Genomic DNA, 20,074 nt, shown 5'->3' with positions numbered 1-20,074 from the left:
TTACAGCCTTTCAAGAATGTCAGTACTTGATTTAGCAAGTTTACTTAGAAAAGCAGAGTTATTAACCAAGCAAATAGTTAAATCATGTACGTAATTCCAGAAGAAATGTTTTTGCCATGGCAAACCACAGTATGGATATTTTATGGGTTAAACATTTAAAGTATTTTAAGAACAACAGCCCTTCCTACTGTCTTTTTTGCTGAACCTTTTTATAAGAAAAAGTTTAGAAAATGTTCTCATATTTAGTTTTTATATTCATGGCTCTTTTCTTCCAATCTCCAAATTGATGTTGTTGACTTTATCTCTAAGTCCTTGTGTTTTATTTTAGGATATTCCTTTTGGTTTCCACCACATCCACATGGTCATATATAGTTCTCTTTTTATCATCACAAAGGTTACTGAAGGCTTTTTGTTATCTTTACAAATTTGGCTTATTAGGAACTGGAGTTGGGACTTTGCTATACAGGACCTTTTATAAAATTTTTACCACCAAAAAAACTAAAGGCCCAATCTGCTGACACTCATAATATCCACTTGAATTTATACATCCCTTCTTTTGATGTGAAAATATTAAAATTTTTATTAGAATCAAAATCTAACAGAGTAACAAGCATAACTTAATGTCCAAATAAGTATGATTTAACATACTAATCTGCTTGGGGACATATTAAAAAAGTTTAAAAAAGTGGGAAATTTCTGGGTGAGGAGCTAACTTACTGCAACATTGTTCATAACCACACCCTGGAGAGGAAGCAACCTAAATGTCCCTCAGTAAGGGAATGGGTAAAGTAAATTGTTTCATTAATGGAATACTATCTACCAGTTGAAGTGAAGAAAGTAGATCTGTATCAATTTTACTAATTCTCAAAAACATTTTGATGAGTGAGAAAGCAAGCCATAAAGGCATGTATTCAACACTTCACCATTTATGTAAAGTTATAAAGCATATAACATAATGATATATACTTAAAGATGTATATATTTACATAGTAGAAATTTTAAAAATGCATGTGAATGAAATGCACTAGCTTCAGGCCAATAGTTAACTCAGAGGACAGAAAGGAATGGAAGATGAGGCTTTAGTTAAATCTGTAATTTTTTTGTTTATACATTAAAATATTGGAAGCAAATATGGTCATTGTTAACATTTAAAGCTGGGTGATGAGTAAATGGGTGTTTTTATGGTAGTCTCTTAATATTTTTAAAATGTATTTCTTAAAGTAAGTGTATTTTCTTTATATATATTTGTTCTCAGTGCTAAGTATCTGTCCTCATGTACTGACTGGTCCATGCAAGCACTCTCCATCATGTATGCACAAACACATCACCTCACATTCATTCCTTTAACAAGTATTTATTAAGTATTTTTATATAATAGGTTTTTTATATAATAGGTACTGTTGTGGGTGCTCCAGATACAGCAGTAAGCAAAACAAAGCTTCTACCATCATGGAGCTTATTATATTCTAGTGGTGGGAGGCAGATAATAAATAACAAAATATGCTATATGCCAAATGGTGGTAAGTGCTATGTATGGAGGAAAACAACAGCAACAACAAGAGAGGGGCAATAAGGAGGACCAAGGAAGGGAGAGGGAGACTTGGTATTGCATAAGAAGTGATGAAAGGAGGGCTGTCTAATAAAGTGACGTTTGAGTTGAAACCTAAAGGAAGTATGTTTTGTGAGTGTATCTGTAATCACCTCTTGTCAATGGTGGCGTCTTCTACGTTACACATCCATTTCTGGCTTCTCACCTTACCTCCATTTGACTCTACACTTGGATGTCTAATAGATGTTTCCAAACTTACTGTGTCTAAATCTCCTTTACTCTCAGATTTGCTTTACCCGCAGTCTTCTCCATCTCCTTTGGGGACTAGGAATTTGAGACTCTTTTGGAAATAGCTATTATTTAAAAGTGTGGTACCAAACAGATGAGATCCTTTAGAGAAAGTAAAGAAGAGACCACATTTAATGATCAGGAAAAGAGAGGATTCTACAAGGGAGATTGAGGACTGGCCAGAGATGTGGTGGTGAGGGACCAGGAGAGTGTGATGCTTCAAAAGCCAAGAAAGAAAAATGTTTCAGGAAGGGGGTCATTAGTGATATCAAAATCTGTTGAGAGACTGAAAAAGATGAAGACTAAGAATTGACTATTAGAATTGGTATCATTAAAGTTTTTAAGGTGTTCTTTTAAAAAATGGTGGGATTAAAACCTGGTTTGGAATAGATTCATGACAGAATAGGAAATAGGGAAATGGATATGGCGAATTACAACTCTTGAGTTTGGTATAAAGAACTGTGAAAAATCTGGCAATATCTGAAAGGTGCTGTAGAATCAAAAGGAAGGTCTACATCCACATGAGTGGATATTTCTTGTTTTTCATTTCTGTCCAAAGTTTGAACTTGGAATAAAATCTAAATTGTTGTGGCTCGGTTTTGTTTTAAATAGTTGCTTTCCTCATGTTATTTCTGTTGCAAGGAGAAAATACATTAAATTTTATTTCTGAAAGAAAATTGGGCAATAACTCCAATAAAACGCCAGCAAAATAACCAACTGAAAATAAAAAGAAATCCATCATTACATACTGCAGAAATCAAAGAGATTCTATTAAGTTACTGCCTTTTTAAAGTTTAATGATATTTCTTTTATTTTTTTTCAAATTCAGTGGGGATCAGCAGTATACTTATGTTATAAAAAATCAGTGGCAAAGACTAACACTATATCTTACAAAGCTGGTAAGTATAATTTTTCATGGAATACTTAATATATAATGTATTATGGGACCAATAAGATTAAAGAAAAAAAAACTGTCTTAAAATGCGTTGTCAGGACTGAGACTATAACACATGTCTTTTGATTGTTTTGTCTTTATCCATACGTTATTGGATGCTTAGTGGAATATTAATTTTAAAAGAAGGTAAGGTTTTTTTTAAAATAATAGGTTTAAGTAAATAATAAGTAGATATCATTCTCTTAAAGTCTTAACTCAGAAAATGTGAGGAAAAGATTTATGTTCCTTTTGAATTAGTTTCCTTAATATTTATGCAGCTACTGTACTGTGTGAACGTTAGTCATGTCTGACTGTTTTGTGACTCCGTGGACTGTAACCCATCAGGCTTCTCTGTTGGTGGGATTTTTCAGGAGAGAACACTGGAGTGGGTTGCCATTTCCCTCTCTAGGAAATCTTCCTGACCCAGGGATCTAACCTGAATCTCTTGTGTCTCCTACATTGGTAGGCAGATTCTTTACCCCTGGCGCCACCTGGGAAGCCTAATATTTATATTAAATTTAGTCAAGTCTGTAGTTTATATGTAATTATATTTCAAAATAATCAGAAATATTATAAATAATTTATAATTTTATAATGCATAGTTGAAATTTTCAGTTGCCAAAAGCCTCAAAATATCAAGTTATTTACAAGAAAGCAGATTCAGCTTTTCAAAAAATAAAATTTTAAAGTTAGTACTCTAGACTCCTACCTTCTTCTGCCTGTGATTTTCTAGGATCCACAGTTCATTGCTGTTTCTGTAGTTTCTTAAAGGCTATACCATTATTTCATGACTTGAGAAAGTAATGGACAGTTAAGTGTAAATCCTCATGAGATCAACTGGTTGGCTAGCATATAATTTGGAGAAGGCCATGGCAACCCATTCTAGTATTCTTGCTTGGAGAATCCCATGGACAGAGGAGCCTGGCAGACTGTGGTCCATGGGGTTGCAAAGAGTCAGACATGTTTGAGTGATTTAGCAGCAGCAGCACCAGCATATAACTAGAGAATTTTAGAATTGCCTTGGACCTCAGTATATCTAGTTCATCTCACTTTATAGATGAGAAAACTGGAGACCTCTAGGTACACGACTTGTCCGAAGTCAAACAGCTATTAGTGGCAGACCAACCACTCATATTCCCAGTTTGTCATTTTATTTTTAACATTGTCTCATGATGGTTTCCACTTTAAGGATTCAAGCTTAGGAAACCTATTACTGTTTCTAGTCCCACAAAATCCAGTAAAAGAGTCTGGTCTTGAGGGTTTGTTAAGTAGAAGATACCTAGACTGCTTTGTCAACTAGTCTGTTTAACATAAAATCATATACCACTTGAAACTCTGTTTTCCTATAATCTGAGATTATTCAGAAGCTGGGCTTAAGTTGATACTGTTTTAAAGACATTGTAAACATGTGACTTCTATTTTTATGTATAATTTTTCTTGTATTTGTGCTAGAAGTCATATATATATATATATAGTCCTATGGAATATCTGTTTTAATGTGTCAAAAAAAAAAAACCCTAAGGTAAAACTATCAAAAACTAGTAAAGTGAATATGTGCATATTGAAAATTTCCTCCCAAAATAGTATGTTTATATGCTGTAAGGTTGTGTGAACACAAAATGAATTTTTAGGAAAGTGAAAGTGGAATCGCTCAGTCGTGTCTGACTCTGCGACCCCATGGACTGTAGCCTACCAGGCTCCTCTGTCCATGGGATGTTCCAGGCAAGAGTACTGAAGTGGGTTGCCATTGCCTTCTCTAGAGAATCTTCCCAACCCAGGGATCGAACCTGGGTCTCCTGCATTGTAGTCAGATGCTTTACCATCTGAGCCACCAGGAAGTCTGGATTTTTTTTTTTTAGGAGTGTGTGCATATTTGTGTATGTTTCTTTGTGTGTGCTTAGTTGCTGAGTCATGTCTGACTCTTGGCGACCCCATGGACTGTAGCCCACCAGGCTCCTCTGTCCATGAGATTTTCCAAGGCAAGAAGCTGTAGTCAGTTGCCATTCCCTTCTCCAGGGAATCTTCCCCACCCAGGTCTCCTGCATTGCAGGCAGATTCTTCACTGTCTGAGCTACCAGGGAATAGTCTTTTCCTGTTTGCCTTACTAGCCTTTGTGGATGAAGCTTGATAAATATTAAGTAGTTAATATGACTAGTTTAAGAATTAAAATCCACTTGAATCCTATTAAAGCATTCAGAGTTACTTGGTGAACATATATAGTGTTTTAGTCTTCCAGATGTGTTAAATAATAAAGCATTTTAGCATCATTCAAATTATGAGCTGCTAAATTCAAGAGCTGATGAGCTAATATTTATTATTGTTTTTATAGGTCTAATTTGTAGATACCCTCAAGAAGATTACGAGTCATTCTCACTCCCAGAATCTGTTCCCCTGTTTTGTTTACCAATGGGCGCAACTATTGAATGTTGGCCATCAAATAGCAAATACCCCCTCCCTGTATTTTCTACATTCGTGTTAACTGGAGCCTCAGCTGAAAAGGTACTCTGTGTTTAACAAATGATATCTGCAGTTTTCTTGTACATTTTCAAGTCTTAAGTTTTATATGCAGTAACAATAGAAACAATAACTGGTTAAATTGGATCGATTATATGCACCTCTTTCACATTAAAATAACTGCATCTGGAGACATAGGAAAAGAAAATTTTGTCTGTCTCACATATCCAAATGCTTTTCTTGTGGATACGGCCAAAGATTTTTTTCATTATCAAATGATGATCCTGCATTGCTTCATTTTCTATGTTACAAAAGTTTTAAAGTAATACTGAAGACTTTATTAAATATGCAGTGCTGTTTAGAACCATAGCCTATTATCGTTGAAATGGACTTTGATAATCTTGTAGTGCAATATCTTCATTTTATATATTGGGAAATTGAGGTCTAGAGAAATTCAGTGAATTATCTGAAGTTGAAATTTGTATTTCCTTATCTAAAATTCTGTCCTGCTCTCTACTAAATAATTATTAGGTGGGCCAAAAAGTTTGTTTGGATTTTTCAGTAGCATCTTACAGAAAAACCCAAATGAACTTTCTGGCCAACTCATTGTTTTCAGTCATTTTCTTATAGAGAATAGCAACACAATTGCTGTCACTCTTTATGAAAAAACTTAATTAAACATATTGTTTTCCAGTAATAAGGGGACCCAACAGTTGCACTGTGTAGTTTTGTTGTTGTCGTCATCGATGTTTTAATGTACTTCAAGAAAGCAAGAGCAATGTCTCTTCACCACTGTCTCTGGTATCTGGCACCTTGCCTGCCTCATAGGCATATAATGGCTCATAATAGCTCATCCATTAAATATTTAACCAATAATGTGATTTGAGTAAATGATATAAGGCATATTTATCAAATATATTATCTCTTTTCCAGGTCTATGGTGCTGCTATTCAGTTTTATGAACCATACTCCGAGGAGAATCTCACAGAAAAACAGAGATTTCTTTTGGGTTTAGCATCATCAGCAAATGAGAAATCTGATAGTTCCAAGACAATTCACACTAATAAATGCATCTGTCTTCTCTCTCACTGGCCTTTTTTTGACGCATTCAGGAAGTTTTTGACTTTTCTATATCGTTATTCCATCTCTGGACCTCACGTCCTTCCAATTGAGAAGTAAGTTAGCAGCCTTCTCGGTTCAAAATTTGGCGGCTCTTTCCACTGTGTATGGTATATTTGTACTGGTAATTGAATGGATTTTATTTGGAAACTAAATTTTTCAAGAGAAAAAAAGATTTGGTTGATTCAGTTATGTAATATTTCTCTTACTATAACTGTGTGTGTGTTTGTATTCAGCTGCTCAGTATGTCTGACTCTTTGCGACCCCATGAAATGTGACCTGCCAGGCTCCTCTGTCATGGGATTCTCCAGGCAAGGATACTGGAGTGGGGCTGCCATTTCCTCCTCCAAGGGATCTTCCCGACCCAACATCACTTGCATTGGCAGGCGGGTTCCTTACCACTGAGCCATCTGGAAAGCCCCAATTAGATCTACAGTTTTGTTATTTTAGATAATTTTATTTCTGACAAAATGACAGAAATGTTTCATTTTTTAATATCTTGTGAAGTTTGGAGATCCTAATTGGAATTTTTTTTTAAAGGTTTTGTGATTCTTATTTTACATATAATCTGGGCTTATTTTATTCCTTACTGTTTTTAGATATCTTAGATATCATTTAGATATCATTTTAGATATGCAGAGGCCTGGCGTGCTGCAGTCCATGGGGTCTCAAAGAGTGGGACACGACAGAGCAACTGAACTGAACTTAGATATTTTGGGCTTCCCTGGTGGCTCAGGAAACCTGAGTTCGACCCCTGGGCTGGAAAGATCCCCTGGAGAAGGAAATGGCAACCCATTCCAGTATTCTTGCCTGGGAAATAGCATGGACAGGGGAGCCTGGAGGGCTACAGTGCATGGGGTCGCGAAGAGTTGAGCACTTTCACTTTCACTTTAGATATTTTAGATACCATGCTCTTCTGATGTTTTCTATCCAGATGAAATTATCTCAGTTCTGCGGCCAAGATGATTTGGAAATAGTTTAAAAGTAATATAGAAATAAAATAACTCTTTCTTTAAAATGATTGTTTACTATTGTTTCCTTTTTCCTTTTCCATGGTGTTCAAAATAAAACCCATCAATCTGTCTTTTTATCTGTCTTCATCTGGGGAAAAAGCCCAAAAAATCAGCAATAGAATTTTTAACCTATTGTTAATCGAAAGTATATTATTCTTATTTTAGAAATAGTTAAACCCCTTCATTTTTCTGAAATACTCAATGGTTGCTTCATTTTTAAAATATGAGCAATTGACTAAAAATAAGTGTACTGCAGTACAAGAATTAGCTCCTTTGGTAATGTCCACATAAGGTAGAACTTACAGTGGCTTTTGAGACATTAATGACACAATTATTACTGGATATGAGAGAGTATTAATATGAAAATTTGGGGGCTGGGTTTATTCAGAAGGGACTTAAATGGTACAAATGATTTTGGTTGTTTGTTCACTTGTTTTTGTGGTAGCAGGGATTTCGAAATTATCGGTACACAGAGCTTTTGACTCAACATGAACTTGTGGTGACATGTTGACCTTTATAGCATATGGCATTCTCTTTGGAATCAATTAGGTTTTTGTTTGTTTGTTTTTAAGGCATATTTCTCATTTTATGCATAAAGTTCCTTTTCCATCTCCTCAGAGACCACGGATTCTAGTTCAGGTAAGATTTTCTTGATGTAAGTGCTCTATTGAATGATTATGGACTCTGTCAAAATGTAACCTAAGTATAACAGTTTTATAAGAGGAAAGAAACATCAAATGGAATCAAAAGAGAACCAGATGCTGCTTCATGCTGGAGTTTGGACCCTTATGATTTTATTAACTGCCTCTCAGCCAACATCTAATGTTTCCTCTTAGATAAAGGGTTGTAGACTTGAAGAAGTAGACAGCAGTAGACATTTTGAACACATAAAAAGGGACTGCTTTCCTAAGTTTATTCTTGGTATTTAAAACTTTTGCCTTTGGCACTTACTCCCTAAGTTAAATGTATTAGAATAGATGAAAGAAAAAGTTGTGTGTTTTCCTAATTGCAGGAAGAATTGCTCACATCCTTGTGACGGGAAGTTTAAAGTGAACACAAATTATTTTCCCCATCTCTTGTCCCAGTTGACTTTATCTTTCCTTTTTTGTTTATGTTTCTTTTTTGTTTATAATCTTGATATGTAAGTTGTTTTTCTAATCTATTTAAGCATTATTTTTGAAGTGATCTTGAGAGAATATTTCATGTATTATCTCTGTATGTGCCTTATGGTATTTATCATAACCCTTAGTGGACTATCATTCAAAATTAGAAATCATTTATAAATAGATATTTAAGATTTCTGTAAATATGCATAAAATTTTAAATGTAGATTAATTGTATTAATATATTGATACAGATAAAGTGTCTAGAAAAATATCATTTTGATAAGCATTGTAAATAGTTTGCATATCTACATATCATCCCAAGTTCCTTCTTGATATTTAGTGCCAGAATATATATATATATAGCACATTCAGGTTGCATACACATAAAAGATTTATCTTATAGCTGAAGTTGGCAAGTTTTTTCTATTGAGGACCAAACAGTAGATATTTCAAACTTTACAGGCTGTGTTGTCTCTCTGAAAACTGCTCAGCTCCGCTTTCATTGCACAAAAGCAGCTCTATGTAACATGTAAACAAATGTGCATGGCTCTATTTTGGTAAGACTTTATTTGTAAAAGCAGGTGGTCTATAGATTTGCCCTGAGGCCATAGATTAACTAACCCTGGTTTTATGATATTAAATGAACAGTGTATTCTTTCAATGCAGGTTTGTTAAAATGGCATCAGGGAAATGTTGAGGAACAGAATAAAAGAATATGGTTTAAAGTAAGAAGAATTAGTAGTTAGGGCAGTCATCAGGACAAGTCATCAGGACATATTTTTTAGGATCTTAGTAAGTGATTTAGACGATTCCTATACCTGGTGCATGGGAATATTGAAACTTTATGGGCATCATCTATATATGTGTGTGTGAAATTTTTTTTACTGGAAGGTGGTGTTTTAAAGTTAATCTTTATATTTGAAATACTTTATTTCATATTTATTTTCAGTTATCACCACATGATAATCTGATCCTCAGTCAGCCTGTTTCTTCACCTCTTCCACTGAGGCAAGTAAAACTTCATTGTGTTTCTCTAAATGTTTAGTGTAAACTAAAATAGCGTTCAAGTATTTTCTCTCTTTCCTAGGGAAAATTGCAAATGTTGATGGAAATACTTCTCACCTAATTGTTTCTTATTAAATTTCTTTTACTTAAAATTTAGGTTAAAGTTCTTGAAGAACACAGAAAAACTTTTACAGTAGTGTTTGGTATTTTGCATATCCACTTAACTGTGATCAAGTGTGTACAACTGTTAATGCATAAATGAGTACATATGTCTATAGTTTATGAAAACGATTGTTTTTTAGCTTTAAATATCCTCTGAAAAATACTCATTTTAAAATTAACCCCCAAATAAAAAGTTACTTATAAATACTAGCCCATGGAATAGAATAATGTATTTCATCACCTTAAAAGTTCAGAGATTATGAAATATGTTTTTTCTAAAGTATCATTTCTTGATATTTAATTAGCCATGTACTTTTTCTAGCAGGGAAGTAGTTACAATATAATTAAGTTATTTGGTGGCACATACCTAAGGGAGAACAGCTGCCATCTTTGACGTTAATTTTGTAAGAATTGCAGATTATTTCATCACCAGGTCTTGGCCCTGGGTGACCAGTGTTTTCTTAACCTTTGTTTGAACTGTGAATAAACTAGAAATACTGAGACTACCAAGAGACTTTTTTTTTGGTAATGACTTTATTGATATATAATTCACATCCTATACAGTTCACCTAGTTAAATTGTACAATTCAATGAATATATTCACGGTGTTCTACAACTATGACTGTAATCAACTTCAGAACATTGTTGTAGCTCCAAAAAACACCTGTATCTTTTAGCAGTTACCCTCCCTTACCTCTACCATCCCTGCAAATACAAACACACAGACACCCTCCCCAGCCCTAGGCAACTGCTTATCTACTTCTTTCTCTACAGATGTGCCTGTAATGGACACTTTGTATAAATGGAATCATATAACAACATTTTGTGTACGCATTGAATTCTTTACTTGAACATTATCTACATGGCAGATCATTTTATAGAAAAAAACAGATAAATTTTCATTTTCCATATTTAATACAAGGCAGAAGACGCAGATGACTTCAAAACCTCATAAAACTTCATTGTTTTCATAGTGTGTTTCGGATGCAGCATTTTCCCTACAAAAGAGCAACAGATCAGATCAGATCAGTTGCTCAGTCGTGTCCAACTCTTTGCGACCCCGTGAATCCCAGCACGCCAGGCCTCCCTGTCCATCACCAACTCCTGGAGTTCACTGAGACTAAAGTCCATCGAGTCAGCAATGCCATCCAGCCATCTCATCCTCTGTCGTCCCCTTCTCCTCCTGCCCCCAATCCCTCCCAGCATCAGAGTCTTTTCCAGTGAGTCAACTCTTCGCATGAGGTGGCCAAAGTACTGGAGTTTCAGCTTTAGCATCATTCCTTCCAAAGAAATCCCAGGGCTGATCTCCTTCAGAATGGACTGGTTGGATCTCCTTGCAGTCCAAGGGACTCTCAAGAGTCTTCTCCAACACCACAGTTCAAAAGCATCAATTCTACGGCACTCAGCCTTCTTCACAGCCCAACTCTCACATCCATACATGACCACAGGAAAAACCATAGCCTTGACTAGACGGACCTTTGTTGGCAAAGGAATGTCTCTGCTTTTGAATATGCTATCTAGGTTGGTCATAACTTTCCTTCCAAGGAGTAAGCGTCTTTTAATTTCATGGCTGCAGTCACCATCTGTAGTGATTTTGGAGCCCCCCAAAATAAAGTCTGACACTGTTTCCACTGTTTCCCCATCTATTTCCCATGAAGTGGTGGGACCGGATGCCATGATCTTCGTTTTCTGAATGTTGAGCTTTAAGCCAACTTTTTCACTCTCCTCTTTCACTTTCATCATGAGGCTTTTGAGTTCCTCTTCACTTTCTGCCATAAGGGTGGTGTCATCTGCATATCTGAGGTTATTGATATTTCTCCCGGCAATCTTGATTCCAGTTTGTGTTTCTTCCAGTCCAGCATTTCTCATGATGTACTCTGCATAGAAGTTAAATAAACAGGGTTACAATATACAGCCTTGACGAACTCCTTTTCCTATTTGGAACCAGTCTGTTGTTCCATGTCCAGTTCTAACTGTTGCTTCCTGACCTGCATACAAATTTCTCAAGAGGCAGATCAGGTGTTCTGGTATTCCCATCTCTTTCAGAATTTTCCACAGTTTATTGTGATGCACACAGGCTTTGGCATAGTCAATGAAGCAGAAATAGATGTTTTTCTGGAACTCTCTTGCTTTTTCGATGATCCAGCGGATGTTGGCAATTTGACCTCTGGTTCCTCTGCCTTTTCTAAAACCAGCTTGAACATCAGGAAGTTCACGGTTCACATATTGCTGAAGCCTGGCTTGGAGAATTTTGAGCATTACTTTACTAGCGTGTGAGATGAGTGCAATTGTGCAGTAGTTTGAGCATTCTTTGGCATTGCCTTTCTTTGGGATTGGAATGAAAACTGACCTTTTCCAGTCCTGTGGCCACTGCTGAGTTTTCCAAATTTGCTGGCATATTGAGGCAACACTTTCACAGCATCATCTTTCAGGATTTGGAATAGCTCAACTGGAATTCCATCACCTCCACTAGCTTTGTGTGTAGTGATGCTTTCTAAGGCCCACTTGACTTCACATTCCAGGATGTCTGGCTCTAGGTCAGTGATCACACCATCGTGATTATCTGGGTTGTGAAGATCTTTTTGTACAGTTCTTCTGTGTGTTCTTGCCATCTCTTCTTAATATCTTCTGCTTCTGTTAAGTCCATACCATTTCTGTCCTTTATCGAGCTCATCTTTGCATGAAATGTTCCTTTGGCATCTCTGATTTTCTTGAAGAGATCCCTAGTCTTTCCCATTCTGTTGTTTTCCTCTATTTCTTTGCATTGATGGCTGAAGAAGGCTTTCTTATCTCTTCTTGCTATTCTTTGGAACTCTGCATTCAGATGCTTATATCTTTCCTTTTCTCCTTTGCTTTTCGCTTCTCTTCTTTTCACAGCTATTTGTAAGGCCTCCCCAGACAGCCATTTTGCTTTTTTGCATTTCTTTTCCATGGGGATGGTCTTGATCCCCGTCTCCTGTACAATGTCACGAACCTCAGTCCATAGTTCATCAGGCACTCTGTCTATCAGATCTAGGCCCTTAAATCTATTTCTCACTTCCACTGTATAATCATAAGGGCTTTGATTTAGGTCATACCTGAATGGTCTAGTGGTTTTCCCGACTTTCTTCAATTTAAGTCTGAATTTGGCAATAAGGAGTTCATGGTCTGAGCCACAGTCAGCTCCTGGTCTTATTTTTGCTGACTGTATAGAGCTTCTCCATCTTTGGCTGCAAAGAATATAATCAATCTGATTTCAGTGTTGACCATCTGGTGATGTCCATATATAGAGTCTTCTCTTGTGTTGTTGGAAGAGGGTGTTTGTTATGACCAGTGCATTTTCTTAGCAAAACTCTATTAGTCTTTGCCCTGCCTCATTCCGTATTCCAAGGCCAAATTTGCATGTTACTCCAGGTGTTTCTTGACTTCCTACTTTTGCATTCCAGTCCCCTATAATGAAAAGGACATCTTTTTTGGGTGTTAGTTCTATCTTTAAAGTTGAATATATAATGTGAACTGTAACCCTACCCTAATCATAAACTTTTAAAAATTATTTTGTATAATGAGATTTTGGATCTCTATTTTTTAAATTATATCTCTTTGTTTGGATTTACAGTGGTGGCAAGTTTTCAACACTGCTCCAGAATTTAGGCCCTGAAAATGCTGTGACACTCCTGGTGTTTGCAGTAACAGAACATAAAATTCTCATTCATTCCTTACGGCCTTCCGTGCTTACCAGTGTGACAGAAGCATTAGTGTCTGTGAGTGTCACAGTTTCTTCTTGGTGATCAGTTTCATTTTAAACTTAATTATTCATAAAATTTAAAGCTATTTCAATGCTTAACTAAAATCCAGAGTGTAATGAATTTTAATTTTCTGACCATTATCACTAATTGTAATTATTTAACAAGTATTAAACTACTTTAGATATAAATATTTAAAAGACAGTTTTCTATGTTGCCAATGAATTATGCTTCAATGTTAAAACAGCTAAATATTCTTTTATCTTTTATCCAAGATGATTTTCCCTTTCCACTGGCCATGCCCCTATGTTCCTCTCTGCCCACTGGCTTTAGCAGATGTCTTGAGTGCACCATGTCCATTCATAGTAGGAATTGATTCAAGATACTTTGATCTCTATGACCCTCCACCAGATGTCAGTTGTGTTGACCTAGATACCAACACCATTTCTCAGTAAGTTTGTTTCAGTGATTCTACATTCTGTGATTTGCAACTTCGTAGGTTTTTTGGTTTTTTTTTTTTTTTTGGTATATTTTGTGATAATAACTAGAATTCTTTTGAGCTATATTTTTTTTTATATTTGGGGTTTTGCCATCTTTGAATCAGTTCTTACTATACTTTGATGAGATGGATTTAGTGTACTAGAGAAGGTTTTAATCCTCAGATATTTAAATATTTAAGAAATATTATAATCTTATGCCTTAGAAATTTGTGTAAGGAATGTAAGGATTTTATAATTTTCTCTCTCTTTATTGAAATAATATTTAAGTTGTACCTACTGTAACTATATAGCTTTTCTTTAATTCAGTATTTTCTCTTGTGTCCTTTCAGTTTAATCATACTTAAGCTCTTCAGGAAAGAGGAAATTGATGCAATACCACATTGCATCCACAGGACGTACTTAAAATAACTGCGAGTTACCCTGTTAATAAAACCCCAAAGCTAGTTAGTACCTTTTACAGTTTAATTCTTCAAATGTTAAAGTAACATCTCTTTTTTGGCCAGTTGTTAAATGTTACATGATACAATGTTTTTAAAAATTGAAATGCAGTGTTGTAAATAAGTGTATACTGTATCTATTATTGTAATAAATTACATTTCCCTTTTTATACTTAATTTGTTAAAATAATTTTTTTCTTATTTTAACTTTCTGTTTTGATCACTAATGAGTTAAAAAAGTCAAAAAAACATTGAGTTGTTTGCACTCATCAGTGGTCTTCCTTCTTGGTTTTATCGCCCTTTCAAACCTATGGGAGGACTAAAACCAGTGAACTAATCACTTTCTACTTTCCTTCATCCTGAATTTCTGAAACCTCAACCTGAAATTTGAAAGAAAACTCCTGAATATGAAATTTGTTGTTTCCTTTCCCCTTCTCTGACTCATAAATACATAAAGAACATGTTATGAATGTCAAGTTTCTGAAGGGAAATTAATATCTGATAATGTACTAGGCATAAAACTGTATGCATAGCCTAAGGTATCTTTTATTATTCTCTGTATTTTGTGAGGTAGTTTTTACTAAGCACTCTGCCAGACAAATAAGAAAACCAAAACTTAAATTCTTAAGTAATTTATCAAAAGGCACATAACTTATACTCACAGGACTGATTTTGAAAACATCATGGTCTGACTCCATAACTAGTACTTCGTCCACTAATTATTGGCTAACTAATTCTGTAATAGTAATTTTATAAATGGAACTCACCATGAGTAAAAATGCAAAAGGTTGTCATAGATTCAAACTTAGGTACTAGATAAAGCGCTTTTCCTCAACTAAGTTTTAGAGTGATGCTATCAAGGGCAAGAGGAGGAAAATTATGTGAGTAAATAGTAGTAGTTCTATGTAATGAAATGATACCAAAATATTGTTCATTGATTTATGCTACAGACATCTCAAGTGTCCTTCCCTCCCACCTTTTTTTTTGGCTAGGCACCGGGAATAAAAAAACAAACCAAATACATTCCTTTCTCTTAAATTGCTAATAACCTAGCAAGGGACACACAGTGAATGCTAAGGCACAGTGGGAGTGCTGTGTTTGAAACTTTCAGCAAGAAAATAATGCCAAGTATTTTTACATTGTGTTCTCACTTTAATACAGGGTTCTGTAGTCCTGTTCACATTCTCAATGAAATAAAATCTCACAGCAGGACATCTGCAGTTTGACCCTGCCCTGTCTGTATTTTTTTTCTCATTGTGGAAAGATAGGGTAGATTCCAAGACACTTCTTTGTCAGCTTAAGCTTTCCCATCCACTCGTTTTTTCTTTGTTTAGTTTGTGGAGTTTTATTTGCGCTTTTTATTCTGTGGGAAATTTAGGGAGCATAAAAAAAAACAACAGTTCAGCATGTTCCATTTAACACCTGCACTGTGTTGTTGAGTTTGGTGGTTAGAACATAAGTGATTTACTTTTGTTCTCCTTTTTCTCTACATTTTTTCAAGTTTCCTAAAATGAGTGTTTATTGCTTTTGAAATAGTAAAAAGTTTTAATAAATAGAGAATGGAATCAACAAAGTTATAGTTAAGTCCAGAAGCTTTACCACGTTTTATCACCATGCTCTTTTCATGTTCCATCTATAGTTTAGGGAGCAACTGTGTGGTGATAGTTGTGATAAAGCAGATGACTGGAGTTCATCATAGAAACAAAGATATCAGTCAGATATCTTCTTCTATAGTTATAAAAGTATTTGGGGATGTTATACTTCTTTCAAATAATCTAACATTATAGATTATTTCTTTTCTGAAAGAAACTAAATTTTACTTATTTTTTAGGGAACTAAGAAACTAAATATTGAATATATCAAAGTATTTTGATAAGGTTTATGGATCCTTCGGTGAACTCCAGGAGTTGGTGATGGACAGGGAGGCCTGGCGTGCTGCGATTCATGGGGTCGCAAAGAGTTGGACACAACTGAGCAACTGATCTGATGGATCCTAAGTTCACTGAATGTATTCTAGAGTGCTTTGTCTTAGAGTCTATAAGAAAAAAACAAAACAAAACAAAAGTCCCAATAGTAGGATTTCCCCAATATTTAAGTGTCTGAAGACTCTAAATGAGCTTAAGGGTAATGTGTGCAGGCGCGTATGTTCAGTCGTGTCCGACTCTTTGTGGCCGTATGGACTGTAGCCCACCAGTCTCCTCTGTTCATGAGATTTTCCAGGCAAGAATACTGGAGTAGGTTGCCGTTTCCTCCTTTGGGGGATCTGATGACCACCACATTAAATTTTGGAGTGATTTTGCACATGATTCCAGTGCAAGTGGAATTGACTCAGTATCAATATAAGTATACGTTTTTGAGCTATATTTAATACAAAGTTCTACCCTCAAAATAAAAATTAATTTTACAACGTTAAGCAGTCCATTTACACCTGAAGTATTTTTCTCCTGTTAACAAGAATATTCTGTATGCTTTATTTTCATTCAATGTGTTTTCTCTTTTCCCCTTTTTATGAATAACAGGTATATACCTGCCCCACCTCTCCCCATGTTAATCTGACAAATATATTATTGTTATCATTTAATCTCAGAACTGGTGACAAGAAAAATGTAGCCTGGAAGATACTTCCAAAGAAACCATGTAAAAATCTGATGAACACACTGAATAATTTGCATCAACAACTGGCAAAATGTAAGTGTATAATTTAATTAATGGAAGTAATTTAATCTGAAGAAAAGTCTCCAATTACTTTGCCTTACTTGTTAAAGGATAGTTTTATCTAAAAGAAAATTTTTTAGAATAAGCATTAAAGCAAGTTTTTAGAAACCGAATGGGAGATTTTATGAAGTTTATATCATAATAAAATTCAAAAAGAGGTTAAGGTGGTTATTTTCAAATACTATGGAAAAATACTAGTTTCTACTTATGTGTTTTCTTTGTACATAAAATAGTTAGTTTTGAAAGTCTGAGACAGATGGTTTAAATTACATTAGAAAATGCTGATGATTTCCATGGGGTGGGAGCATGGTCATATGCTTTTCACCTTTGGTAGATCTTAATGCTGTGGCCTACCTCAAATAATTTGACAACAAAAGTTTGCCAAAAGCATTCAGAAATTAAAGTGAAAATTGATTGGCATATTTCAGTTCAAAGCTTACATAAGAGTATCTTGATAGTGATCCAGAATTACCGATAAAAGGAATTTAAGCCTTCAATTTATCTAAGTTTCTTACTGTTTTATAACAACAGTCCATTCAGGGTTCATAATTTGATGCTGTTGTATGAAAAGTGGTCAGTAATGATGTAGCAATATTTGAGGTTCTCATTTATGCATTAAGTGAAATATAAACATGGGAGGAGGCCTGCATCCTCAAGAGTTCAGGGCACCTTAGTATTGTTGGAAGGAGACACAGGAAAAGACAGTGTTTACAAAGCAAACCTTACAACAAGTAGATAATTCAAAAGTGGCTCAAAGTACTGGGATATGAAAAAACATGACATCAAGCAGAAAAAAATTTATCCTATGGAACAAATAAATTACATATGGAATTCTATTTAATCTACTTAACTGCTTTCTAAAAGTTCATGAGCTTCTTTTGAATAGCTGAGAAGTCCAGCAGTTTTTATGGCAATATTCAAACATTATTAAAATAAGTGAAATAGCCCATCCAGCTCTACTGAAGGGCAGAATCCAAAGCTTAAAATTACAGGCTTAAAAAATACTGATATTATTTAGGATTATTTATCACTTTACAGCTTCAGAGCACTTTCACATACATTCTTTTGTTTTTACAAATATGGAGATAATAAATTTGAGGGAGGTAGCTTGTCAGATATCATACAGTTAATAAGGATGAAGCTAAGATTAAAACCTAGGTCTTCCATTCCAGTGCCCATTTTCTTTTTTGCTTTCTTAGACAATAAGAATGTCACAAAAACTTCCTAAGATGACTTATTGTTCCTCGTATTTTAAAAAGTTTTTACATTTTGAAGCAATCACAAACATTGTTCCTTTGACTTTTTGAGAATAGATGTCCGCATCATCTCCAAATGGATTGTATATTTCCTACCAGCCAGTACATTCTCCTACGTCACTGCTGTATGCAATAACCGTGACAATCAGGAGATTAACATTGAGCATTGCTACCGTCCTTAGACCAATTCCAAGTTTTAGTGTATGTTAAGGAGTTATGTAAACAATGGTTGAAGTAGCTTGAGCTCTTTTGAAAACTCAACACATTTATTATTTTTCTTTCAAATTTATTGAGATATAATTGAGATACAGGACTGTGTAAGGTGTACAGCATAATGACTTGAATCACATATGCAACAGATTTATAATTGATACCATTATGAACCTTAGTTTTGACAGTTCTGGAGAAAACATTAACACTGTATTTCTTCACAGTACAGCAGAGACCAAGAGATGATGGACTTATGGACTTAGCAATGAATGATTATGACTTTAATTCTGGAAAGAGGTTGCACATGATAGACTTGGAAATCCAAGAGGCATTTTTGTGTTTCATGGCCTCTATTTTAAAAGGTTATAGATCATACTTAAGACCAATAACTCAAGCCCCATCTGAGACAGCCACAGATGCAACTTCTCTTTTTGCTCTACAAGGTAAGTGATTATATAGTACTACAGCTTTCATGTTATTGAGCTTAACTTTGTGATGATTGCTTTCTGGGTTAGTAACTCATATTTCGGAGAAGGCAATGGCACCCCACTCCAGTACTCTTGCCTGGAAAATCCCATGGACGGAGGAGCCTGGTAGGCTGCAGTCCATGGGGTCACGAAGAGTCAGACATGACTGAGCGACTTCACTTTCACTTTTTACTTTCATGCATTGGAGAAGGAAATGGCAACCCACTCCACAGTGTTCTTGCCTGGAGAATCCCAGGGACAGGGGAGCCTGGTGGGCTGCCGTCTATGGGGTCGCACAGAGTCGGACACGACTGAAGCGACTTAGCAGCAGTAGCAGCAGCAGCTCATATTTATTAATATGTACTTGTCTATTTCAGCAGTATGTGTCTGTCAACTCAGTTGGTAATCCATTTCCATAGAATTAGTTATTTCTCAGGCACATTAAATACAATCCCAGTAGCAAAATACACAGAAGAGACTGTTTGACAAGTACCACTGTACTCTGTTGTGTCACAGTGTGTTAAGATACTGATGCTTTCAGCTTTCAGGGCAGCCAAGCAGTGTCGGGCAAGCATAGGAGCCCCTGGGTTGGAGGATTTAAAAGATTCCGTTCAAAGCAATAGGTTCAGGTTCCTTTCCTATTGCTATCTTTGTCAGGTCATGTCTCCTTCAGGAGTCTGTTTCTTTTTCTGCAAAACAGTAGAGTGTGGAGGGTATAGATGACATGTTTGATCTGGTTCCTGCTAGCTCAAAAGTTCTCTGAACCTATGAATGTATTATATATACTAACATTGCAAATTTATGTTGAACAGCTTTCTTAAGAAGTCGGGACCGGTCACATCAGAAATTCTATAACATGATGACCAAAACACAAATGTTTATTCGCTTCATTGAGGAATGTTCTTTCGTCAGTGATAAAGATGCAAGTCTGGCGTTTTTTGATGATTGTGTAGATAAAGTAAGTCATATAGTATGTCTACAGTGCCCTAACTTATTTTGTGTGACTATTATAAATGTTTTGAGTTACAGTTTCTATTTATAACTTAACCAGCTTTTAACAAAATTTTAATTAATTCCATTTAATCACTGACCCTTTATTATGAAGGTTTTGGTGGCCTCCTAGATGTTATGGAACTT

The 20,074-nt window shown here is 35.4% G+C and overlaps 1 protein-coding gene across 1 annotated transcript in view; it reads left to right on the top strand.

Moving 5' to 3' along the window:
- Positions 1 to 20,074, top strand: part of DENND4A (DENN domain containing 4A) — a 125,780-nt gene that overhangs the window by 50,628 nt on the left and 55,078 nt on the right. The window contains exons 5-14 of the mRNA XM_061430118.1: positions 2,667 to 2,736; positions 5,101 to 5,270; positions 6,159 to 6,400; positions 7,930 to 7,996; positions 9,413 to 9,471; positions 13,226 to 13,370; positions 13,628 to 13,803; positions 16,877 to 16,977; positions 18,695 to 18,913; positions 19,750 to 19,895. Of these exons, the coding sequence (XP_061286102.1) occupies positions 2,667 to 2,736; positions 5,101 to 5,270; positions 6,159 to 6,400; positions 7,930 to 7,996; positions 9,413 to 9,471; positions 13,226 to 13,370; positions 13,628 to 13,803; positions 16,877 to 16,977; positions 18,695 to 18,913; positions 19,750 to 19,895 (1,395 nt within the window). The remainder of the gene's footprint in view (positions 1 to 2,666; positions 2,737 to 5,100; positions 5,271 to 6,158; positions 6,401 to 7,929; positions 7,997 to 9,412; positions 9,472 to 13,225; positions 13,371 to 13,627; positions 13,804 to 16,876; positions 16,978 to 18,694; positions 18,914 to 19,749; positions 19,896 to 20,074) is intronic.

The sequence above is a fragment of the Bos javanicus genome, chromosome 10 (assembly GCF_032452875.1).
Source record: "Bos javanicus breed banteng chromosome 10, ARS-OSU_banteng_1.0, whole genome shotgun sequence".
Lineage (NCBI taxonomy): Eukaryota > Metazoa > Chordata > Mammalia > Artiodactyla > Bovidae > Bos > Bos javanicus.
Note: the sequence above shows the minus strand (reverse complement) of the source record. Positions and strands in the feature narration are given on the sequence as shown.